Consider the following 11186-nt stretch of genomic DNA (forward strand, 5'->3'; position numbering starts at 1 on the left):
TTGTTCTTTTCACTGCTTTAGCACACTCTGCCAACCCGGATGTTCTAGCTGTGTCTGAATCCTGGCTTAGGAAGACCACCAAAAATTCTGACATTTTAATTCCAAACTACAACATTTTCAGACAAGATAGAACTGCCAAAGGGGGCGGTGTTGCAATCTACTGCAAAGATAGCCTGCAGAGTTCTGTCCTACTATCCAGGTCTGTACCCAAACAATTTGAACTTCTACTTTTAAAAATCCACCTCTCTAAAAACAAGTCTCTCACTGTTGCCGCCTGCTATAGACCACCCTCTGCCCCCAGCTGTGCTCTGGATACCATATGTGAACTGATTGCCCCCCATCTATCTTCAGAGCTCGTGCTGCTAGGCGACCTAAACTGGAACATGCTTAACACCCCAGCCATCCTACAATCTAAACTTGATGCCCTCAATCTCACACAAATTATCAATGAACCTACCAGGTACCTCCCCAAAGCCTTAAACACGGGCACCCTCATAGATATCATCCTAACCAACTTGCCCTCTAAATACACCTCTGCTGTCTTCAACCAAGATCTCAGCGATCACTGCCTCATTGCCTGCATCCGTAATGGGTCAGCGGTCAAACGACCTCCTCTCATCACTGTAAAACGCTCCCTGAAACACTTCAGCGAGCAGGCCTTTCTAATCGACCTGGCCGGTGTATCCTGGAAGGATATTGACCTCATCCCGTCAGTAGAGGATGCCTGGATATTTTTTAAAAATGCCTTCCTAACCATCTTAAATAAACATGCCCCATTCAAGAAATTTAGAACCAGGAACAGATATAGCCCTTGGTTCTCCCCAGACCTGACTGCCCTTAACCAACACAAAAACATCCTATGGCGTTCTGCATTAGCATCGAACAGCCCCCGTGATATGCAGCTGTTCAGGGAAGCTAGAAACCATTATACACAGGCAGTTAGAAAAGCCAAGGCTAGCTTTTTCAAGCAGAAATTTGCTTCTTGTAACACTAACTCAAAAAAGTTCTGGGACACTGTAAAGTCCATGGAGAATAAGAACACCTCCTCCCAGCTGCCCACTGCACTGAAGATAGGAAACACTGTCACCACTGATAAATCCACCATAATTGAAAATTTCAATAAGCATTTTTCTACTGCTGGCCATGCTTTCCACCTGGCTACTCCTACCCCTGTCAACAGCACTGCACCCCCAACAGCAACTCGCCCAAGCCTTCCCCATTTCTCCTTCTCCCAAATCCATTCAGCTGATGTTCTGAAAGAGCTGCAAAATCTGGACCCCTACAAATCAGCCGGGCTAGACAATCTGGACCCTTTCTTTCTAAAATTATCTGCCGAAATTGTTGCCACCCCTATTACTAGCCTGTTCAACCTCTCTTTCGTGTCGTCTGAGATTCCCAAAGATTGGAAAGCAGCTGCGGTCATCCCCCTCTTCAAAGGGGGGGACACTCTTGACCCAAACTGCTACAGACCTATATCTATCCTACCATGCCTTTCTAAGGTCTTCGAAAGCCAAGTCAACAAACAGATTACCGACCATTTTGAATCTCACCATACCTTCTCTGCTATGCAATCTGGTTTCAGAGCTGGTCATGGGTGCACCTCAGCCACGCTCAAGGTCCTAAACGATATCTTAACCGCCATCGATAAGAAACATTACTGTGCAGCCGTATTCATTGATCTGGCCAAGGCTTTCGACTCTGTCAATCACCACATCCTCATCGGCAGACTCAACAGCCTTGGTTTCTCAAATGATTGCCTCGCCTGGTTCACCAACTACTTCTCTGATAGAGTTCAGTGTGTCAAATCGGAGGGTCTGTTGTCCGGACCTCTGGCTATGGGGGTGCCACAGGGTTCAATTCTTGGACCGACTCTCTTCTCTGTATACATCAATGAGGTCTTTCAGTGCAGCAAACTCTCTCCAGAAGTTCAGTGAGGATCTCTGAATGATCCAATGTTGACCTAAATGACTAATGATGATAAATACAATCCACCTGTGTGTAATCAAGTCTCCGTATAAATGCACCTGCACTGTGATAGTCTCAGAGGTCCGTTAAAAGCGCAGAGAGCATCATGAAGAACAAGGAACACACCAGGCAGGACTGAGATATTGTTGTGAAGAAGTTTAAAGACGGATTTGGATACAAAAAGATTTCCCAAGCTTTAAACATCCCAAGGAGCACTGTGCAAGTGATAATATTGAAATGGAAGGAGTATCAGATCACTGCAAATCTACCAAGACCTGGCCGTCCCTCTAAACTTTCAGCTCATACAAGGAGAAGACTGATCAGATATGCAGCCAAGAGGCCCATGATCACTCTGGATGAACTGCAGAGATCTACAGCTGAGGTGGGAGACTCTGTCCATAGGACAACAATCAGTCGTATATTGCACAAATCTGGCCTTTATGCAAGAGTGGCAAGGAGAAAGCCATTTCTTAAAGATATCCATAAAAAGTGTAGTTTAAAGTTTGCCACAAGCCACCTGGGAGACACACCAAACATGTGGAAGAAGGTGCTCTGGTCAGATGAAACCAAAATTGAACTTTTTGGCAACAATGCAAAACGTTATGTTTGGCGTAAAAGCAACACAGCTGAACACACCATCCCCACTGTCAAACATGGTGGTGGCAGCATCATGGTTTGGGCCTGCTTTTCTTCAGCAGGGACAGGGAAGATGGTTAAAATTGATGGGAAGATGGATGGAGCCAAATACAGGACCATTCTGGAAGAAAACCTGATGGAGTCTGCAAAAGACCTGAGACTGGGACGGAGATTTGTCTTCCAACAAGACAATGATCCAAAACATAAAGCAAAATCTACAATGGAATGGTTCAAAAATAAACATATCCAGGTGTTAGAATGGCCAAGTCAAAGTCCGATCGAGAATCTGTGGAAAGAACTGAAAACTGCTGTTCACAAATGCTCTCCATCCAACCTCACTGAGCTCGAGCTGTTTTGCAAGGAGGAATGGGAAAACATTTCAGTCTCTCGATGTGCAAAACTGATAGAGACATACCCCAAGCGACTTACAGCTGTAATCGCAGCAAAAGGTGGCGCTACAAAGTATTAACTTAAGGGGGCTGAATAATTTTGCACGCCCAATTTTTCAGATTTTGATTTGTAAAAAAAGTTTGAAATATCCAATAAATGTCGTTCCACTTCATGATTGTGTCCCACTTGTTGTTGATTCTTCACAAAAAAATACAGTTTTATATCTTTATGTTTGAAGCCTGAAATGTGGCAAAAGGTCGCAAAGTTCAAGGGGGGCGAATACTTTCGCAAGGCACTTGTACCTCCATAAGCGAACAGGAAAACGCTCATCCAGAGGTGGCGCTCCTAGTGGCCGGGGACTTTGATGCAGGGAAACTTAAGTCAGTTTTACCTAATTTCTTTCAGCATGCTCAATGTGCAACCAGAGGGGGAAAAAAACTCTAATCCCCCTTTACTCCACACACAGAGACACGTACAAAGCTCTCCCTCGCCCTCTATTTGACAAATCTGACCATAATTCTATACTGATTCCTGCTTACAAGCAAAAATTAAAGCAGGAAGCACCAGTGACTCGGTCTATAAAAAAGCTTATAAGAAATCCCACTATGCCCTCCAACAAACCATCAAACAAGCAAAGCATAAATACAGGACTAAGATTGAATCGTACTACACCGGCTCCGATGTGGCAGGGCTTGCAGACTATTACAGACTACAAAAGGGAAGCACAGCCGAGAGCTGTCCAGTGACACAAGCCTACCAGATGAGCTAAATAACTTCTATGCTCACTTCGAGGCAAGTAACACAAACATGCATGAGAGCATCAGCTGTTCCGCATGACTGTGTAATCACGCTCTGCGCAGTCGATGTGAGGAAGTCCTTTAAATAGGTCAACATTCGCAAGGCCGCAGGGCCAGATGGATTACCAGGACATGTACTCTGAGCATGCGCTGACCAAATGGAAAGTCTCTTCACTGACATGTTCAATCTCTCCCTGACTGATTCTGTCATACCTACATGTTTCAAGCAGACCACCATAGTCCCTGTGCCCTAGAACACTAAGGTAACCTGCCTAAATGACTACCAACCTGTAGCACTCACATCTGTAGCCATGAAATGCTTTGAAAGGCTAGTCATGGCTCACATGTCCTATGGACAGAGTCTCCCACCTCAGCTGTAGATCTCTGCAGTTCATCCAGAGTGATCATGGGCCTCTTGGCTGCATCTCTGATCAGTCTTCTCCTTGTATGAGCTGAAAGTTTAGAGGGACGGCCAGGTCTTGGTAGATTTGCAGTGGTCTGATACTCCTTCCATTTCAATATTATCGCTTGCACAGTGCTCCTTGGGATGTTTAAAGCTTGGGAAATCTTTTTGTATCCAAATCCGGCTTTAAACTTCTTCACAACAGTATCTCGGACCTGCCTGGTGTGTTCCTTGTTCTTCATGATGCTCTCTGCGCTTTTAACGGACCTCTGAGACTATCACAGTGCAGGTGCATTTATACGGAGACTTGATTACACACAGGTGGATTGTATTTGTCATCATTAGTCATTTAGGTCAACATTGGATCATTCAGAGATCCTCACTGAACTTCTGGAGAGAGTTTGCTGCACTGAAAGTAAAGGGGCTGAATAATTTTGCACGTCCAATTGTTCAGTTTTTGATTTGTTAAAAAAGTTTGAAATATCCAATAAATGTCGTTCCACTTCATGATTGTGTCTCACTTGTTGTTGATTCTTCACAAAAAAATACAGTTTTATATCTTTATGTTTGAAGCCTGAAATGTGGCAAAAGGTCGCAAAGTTCAAGGGGGCCGAAAACTTTCGCAAGGCACTGTATACAGCTCATTGAGTGCAAGCATTGGTCTGTGGTGGTATGTAGACCGCTACGAAAAATACAGATAAACTCTAGGTAGATAGTGTGGTCTACAGCTTATCGTGAGATACTCTACCTCGGGTGAGCAAAACCTTGAGACTTCTTTAGATATCGTGCACCAGCTGTTGTTTACAAATATGCATAGGCCCCCGCCCCGTGTCTTACCAGACGCCTCTGTTCTGTCCTGCCGATAGTGTATAACCTGCCAGCTGTATGTTATTAATGTTGTCATTCAGCCACGACTGAGGTGAAACATAAGATATTGCAGTTTTTAATGTCCCGTTGGTGCTTTCAGTACGACACATTTATTTTCCAACAATTGAATGTTAGCTAACAGTACTGATGGCAAAGGCAGATTAGCCTCTCGTCGCCTGATCCTCGCAAGGCACCCCGATCTCTTTACGCAAAATCTCAGTTTCTTTCTCCAGCAAATGATGGGGATGAGGGCCTGTTTGAGTGTTTGTCCAATTTGAGGTGCGTAATCACTGTTCTGAGGTCCAGAGCTCTTTTCAGTCATAAGAGACGGTAGCAGCAACATTATGTACAAAATAAGTTACAAACAATGGGAAAAACAAACAAAATAGCATGGTTGGTTAAGAGCAAATAAAACGGTGCCATCACAATTGTAGCTGGTCTCATCAGATAACATGGAACACATTAGCCCTATGCTAACCTCAACAAATGGCACTTATTATAACCTGGCACAAATTCTTCATCAGTGTATCAAAGATCTTAAACTTTATATCCACCAACCAATGGCATTTCTTAAAAGAGGTCAACCCTGGCCAAAAGAGGGATATTTTAAACATACAGGAAGACAGAGGCCCAACTCTGCGGAAAATCTGTCTCCCTTCAGCAGGTGACATTTTTTTCCATTGTTTCACCCACCCAAGCAAGGAGTTTTTGTATGGAAGTCAATGAGTGTTGAATTTGGTCAACCAAAAAATAGTAGCTTATTTGCTACTGGGGTTTATTTGATCAAATAGAAGAAGTTCAGTAACGCTTAAGTTATGAGTGTACTGATATACAGTGGGGCAAAAAAGTATTTAGTCAGCCACCAATTGTGCAAGTTCTCCCACCTAAAAAGACGAGAGAGGCCTGTAATTTTCATCATAGGTACACTCCAATCTGACAGACAAAATTAGAAGAAAAAAAATTCAGAAAATCACATTGCAGGATTTTTTATGAATTTATTTGTAAATTATGGTGGAAAATAAGTATTTGGTCAATAACAAAAGTTTCTCAATACTTTGTTATATACCCTTTGTTGGCAATGACAGAGGTCAAACGTTTTCTGTAAGTCTTCACAAGGTTTTCACACACTGTTGCTGGTATTTTGGCCCATTCCTCCATGCAGATCTCTTCTAGAGCAGTGATGTTTTGGGGCTGTTGCTGGGCAACACGGACTTTCAATTCCCTCCAAAGATTTTCTATGTTTAACTTCCTGATTGATGTCTTGAGATGTTGCTTCAATATATCCACAGAATTTTCCACCTCATGATGCCATCCCTCCTGCAGCAAAGCACCCCCACAACATGATGCTGCCACCCCCGTGCTTTATGGTTGGGATAGTGTTCTCCGGCTTGCAAGCCTCCCCCTTTTCCCTCCAAACATAACACTGGTCATTATGGCCAAACATTTCTAATTTTGTTTCATCAGACCAGAGGTAATTTCTCCAAAAAGAACGATCTTGGTCCCCATGTGCAGTTGCAAACCATAGTCAGAATTTTTTTTGTAGTGGTTTTGGAGCAGTGACTTGTTCCTTGCCTTGCTGAGCAGTCTTTCAGGTTATGTGGATATAGAACTTGTTTTACTGTGGATATGGACACTTTTGTACCTGTTTCCTCCAGCATCTTCACAAGGTCCTTTGCTGTTGTTCTGGGATTGATTTGCACTTTTCGCACCAAAGTACGTTCATCTCTAGGAGACAGAACGCGTCTCCTTCCTGAGCCGTATGACGGCTGCGTGGTGAAGTCGGAAGTTTACATACACTTATGTTGGAGTCATTAAAACTCTTTTTTCAACCACTCCACAAATGTATTGTTAACAAACTATAGTTTTGGCAAGTCGGTTAGGACATCTACTTTGTGCATGACACAAGTCATTTTTTTACAGACACATTTTTTCACTTATAATTCACTGTATCACAATTCCAGTGGGTCAGAAGTTTACATACACCAAGTTGACTGTGCCTCAAAACATGTTGGAAAATTCCTGAAAATTTCATGGCTTTAGAAGCTTCTGATAGGCTAATTGACATCATTTGAGTCAATTGGAGGTGTACCTGTGGATGTAATTCAAGGCCTACCTTCAAACTCAGTGCCTCTTTGCTTGACATCATGGGAAAATAAAAATAAACCCCCACAAGTCTGGTTCATCCTTGGGAGCTATTTCCAAACGCCTAAAGGTGCCACGTTCATCTGTGCAAACAATAGTATGCAAATATAAACACCATGGGACCAACTGTAGATTAGTAGTACATCCTCCCCCGATTTAGACGGGGCTTAAACTCTTATGGGTTAAATTGAAATGTTCGCAAGTATGGACTCCGAGTGTCTCCTCACGTCATCTCATCTCTGTCATAATGATGTGTTAGCTAACACACCTGACTCCAATAATCAACTAACCATGATCTTCAGTTCAGAATGCAATTTGACTCAGCTGTTTGTGCTTGGGATTTGGTAAAAGTGTGACACCAGTCCGGCCCCCGAGGACTGAAGTTGCCCATCCCTGCTCTATGTCCATCCATACTCTGCTCATTCAGATTACCTTAAAATATTACAAAACATAATATACTAATTACGAGTAACTCCTAAACAGCTGCCTTCAATCTGATTTGCTTCTGTGTGCTTCTGTGAGGTTCCCACTGGCTCCTCTCCAAAACCCCTGCAACACCGTGTCCAGGAGCGACAAAATCAACTCAAACCCAAGGTATACGCCACATAGGGGCGGCAGGGTAGCCTAGTGTTTAGAACGCTGGACTAGTAACCGGAAGGTTGCAAGTTCAAACCCCCGAGCTGACAAGGTACAAATCTGTCATTCTGCCCCTGAACAGGCAGTTAACCCACTGTTCCTAGGCCGTCATTGAAAATAAGAATTTGTTCTTAACTGACTTGCCTAGTTAAATAAAGGTTAAATAAAAAAGTTACACATTTCCTGTGGCGTACTTGTATGCATTGATGTACCTCATCTTAATCTTGGCATCCTCAAAGCTTTCTGAGACAAAGTAGACAGGTTGGAAAGTCTGGTAAGGCTGGATTGCTGTCTCCTCTGGGTTGAATGGTTTGTACTCAGGTTCGTTAGAGAGCATATAAGTGATTAGTTATTGTTTTAGACTCCTTCAGAAATTATTAGCGGCATGTTGTATAAAAACAGAGATAATAAATTAGGAATTAGTCCCCTCTATCAGTACAATTCCTCAGAGTACCAATGTAAAATACTACTCACAATGAGTTCTCCATATGAGGACAGGAGGCCGGCAGACCATACTTTCCAACCTGTCTACTTAGTCTCAGAATGCCTTCACAGTTCCATTCTGCTTACACAGTACAAACCCCACCGTGAACCAGTACAACTGTCGGAGGAATGACAACAAGTGATGAAGAAATGATAAGGCTCCATTTCACACATTAGTCAAATTATCAGATTGGTCAGTATTTTATATTTCCACTAGATGGAAGCAAAGGTCCATTATTTGTAGTCCAACACCCAACCTTAAAGCAGTACCTAATGTTTTACATCTGATTGGTAACTTCTTATTTTGAAATGAAAGCTCAAAGGTCAGCTCTTATGGTTGAGAGTCTCTCAATATCCTCGTCTGACTCTCCCAGTGAGGCAAGGCCAATTTCCTGCAAGTGACAAACAATTGTAAGTGTTGCGCACTGATAAGACAATGGATGTATTGTTATAATGGATGTATTATTATAATTGATGTATTATTACTCCCAAGCATCATATGAACCATATTATAAGTCTAAATGCAAGCATAGGAATATGGCCGAGTAACTCGTGACAGCAGTCTCTGAGAGAAGGGAGCACAACAACATGAACCACATGAATATGTCCATTGATTAGACTGATTATCATGATACACATGAATCATAAATATGTTATTATTTATGATCAGCTCAGTAAACGTATTTTTATGACACACATTCTTTCGAGTGATTCTACTATGTCAATGACACCATTTGACGTACGGCTCCGGGGAGTGCATGGGTGCGGAGGCGTGGCGGATGTACTGGGTACACTGGAACACTCTGAAGGCCAGGCTAGCTAGGAAGTCTCTGGTGGAGAGTAGCCCTGCCACCGAACGCAGCTGGAAGCCTGTCTTCTTTGGACAGACAAGAACACAGTGCAAGGTACCACTGTCAGAGACATATTCACAGCTTGGATGCTGATGTTCATACATGGTGTTTCTGCAATACGAGAACAATCCCTAATGTTTTTATTACTGTTGCAAGCAATCTACATGAAAATAAAGAGGCACAATCAATCTATAAGGCGCACCGTCATTGACCAGGATTAGTCATTCAATGGAAAGTCGTGGGCATGCTGGATTTGCCTCTGTCCATGTTTATTATATTCCTTGAAGCTGGGCATAGTGCTGCTATTGCTCTGTCCCTCGGGCTCTGTCCCTCAGGCAGAGATAGGCTGCTGGGCCTCACCTCTGAGGAAGGCAGAGACCTCCCAGAGCTGGGGGATACTGTCCTCTCCAGCTGCTGCAGCCACCCAGGAACTGTCTGCATGCCAGGTCAGGGTAGATGGTCCTCAGGGTCCGGGACACCTCTTTCCTGTTAAATGACAGCAGCAGCAGAGTCATTAGAACACTGTCATTCCAACTCCACAGGTATATTGACTGTAGGCTATTATCATTAGGAAAGATGTCTAGTATTACGGTATGATGTCCATCTCCAGTATACTATACATCAGCTGTTGTTCTCACCATGTGGCCACCTCCTCTGGTGTGTACTCCACTCTGGGTAATGGTTCCCCCCTGTGGAACAGAGATGGATGAATCAATACATCAGTCATTCCTTTACGAATGCATTTCTACAATGGCATGCCTTTGGTCCAATGATGCAGTGCTGGCACCTAAGAGCGACTGACTACATGGGAATATCCTTTTTTGAAATGTGAAAATGATGGTATCAATTTACTGTTTGTAATTCGCTGCAAGTTCAGCGATGAAGCACCTTCTTTTTCTGTATTCTGGATCACTGAATCCCTGTAAAAGGAATCATAACATTTAGTTAGCCATGACATGTTTAGTTTGTTATCCTTTTTGATAGTTGAGTATTATTGCTAACAATTCAATGAATTATACAAGTATTGTATCAATGCCATATAAATAGCAGCCTAGCTATATTGCTACGGTAAACATATACACTAACTGGATGATCCTGGTCCATATCTGGGTCATATTTCGTTATCAACAGGTTGCATTTATCCAGATCTCTGATCTTTCTTGGGAACCAGGGAACTAAAACAAGGAAACAGGAAAATATGTCAGAGCATAATTATTTCACACAATTTAAATGATTATCTGTTATTTTATTCTAAACGCTAATAAATCAAATTAAAATAAGAAAAACGTTACTATTATTAGAAACGTATGATTATTGTTTCATTCAAATGTTATTATAACCCTTTTCCTCCGTCGTCGGCGACTCTCTTGAGTGAGTTGATGAAGATGTCTGTGACCGAGATGTGCACTTCACACCTCATAAAGAACTCCAGATCATCACAGCCACTGTTCTTAGACTTCCTCCCTGGTCGGCTCTCAATATGCAGAAGCTTGGCTTCAAACGTCTGAATGCATTGTAAAGACATACAAATCATATTTAAGCAAACACATGTATATTTTATCAACTTGATTCGTTGCGGTAGACCTGATTTATTGAAGCTCCATCTGCAACTCCTATCTAATGATGAACATGCTTTCCTTACCTCAAAGACTTTACCAGTTTTAAAGAACCCTGCATTCTTCTCATGACTGAGTGCGAAAAGAATGTTCAGTGTCACGGTTCCTTCCTTTTTCTCAAACACAACGTTTTCACCGCCCCGCGATGGGTCAGGGGACAATGAACAGCTTGCGCGCTCTTTCCGGGCATCTTCGATCAGACTTGGCTTTCTGCCGACGAACGGAATGTTTTGCACCACACTCTCCGTCTTCATTGAACTTCTGGCGATTTGTCGTAGACTGTCTTAAAAATAATATTGCAGAGTTGCTATGATTTGTTTGATCGAATAGTCTATATAGGCCTATTCCCGGATACTGAGACTCGCCGAGGCACAGCGGTTTTTGAATCTGTGCCATCAGC

The 11186-nt window shown here is 42.8% G+C and overlaps 1 protein-coding gene across 1 annotated transcript; it reads right to left on the reverse strand.

Moving 5' to 3' along the window:
- Window positions 1-9040: 9040 nt before the first annotated feature.
- On the reverse strand, window positions 9041-11040 carry LOC149978134 (tyrosine 3-monooxygenase-like). Its single transcript, XM_090199040.1, has 5 exons — window positions 10813-11040; window positions 10511-10674; window positions 9809-9859; window positions 9531-9656; window positions 9041-9230 (listed from the first exon to the last, which is right to left on the reverse strand). The coding sequence occupies exons 1-5, from the start codon at window positions 11038-11040 to the stop codon at window positions 9041-9043; spliced, it is 759 nt and encodes a 252-aa protein (XP_090055166.1).
- Window positions 11041-11186: the final 146 nt, after the last annotated feature.

Source organism: Oncorhynchus mykiss, chromosome 15, assembly GCF_057628025.1.
Source record: "Oncorhynchus mykiss isolate SJ-2025 chromosome 15, ASM5762802v1, whole genome shotgun sequence".
Classification (NCBI taxonomy): domain Eukaryota; kingdom Metazoa; phylum Chordata; class Actinopteri; order Salmoniformes; family Salmonidae; genus Oncorhynchus; species Oncorhynchus mykiss.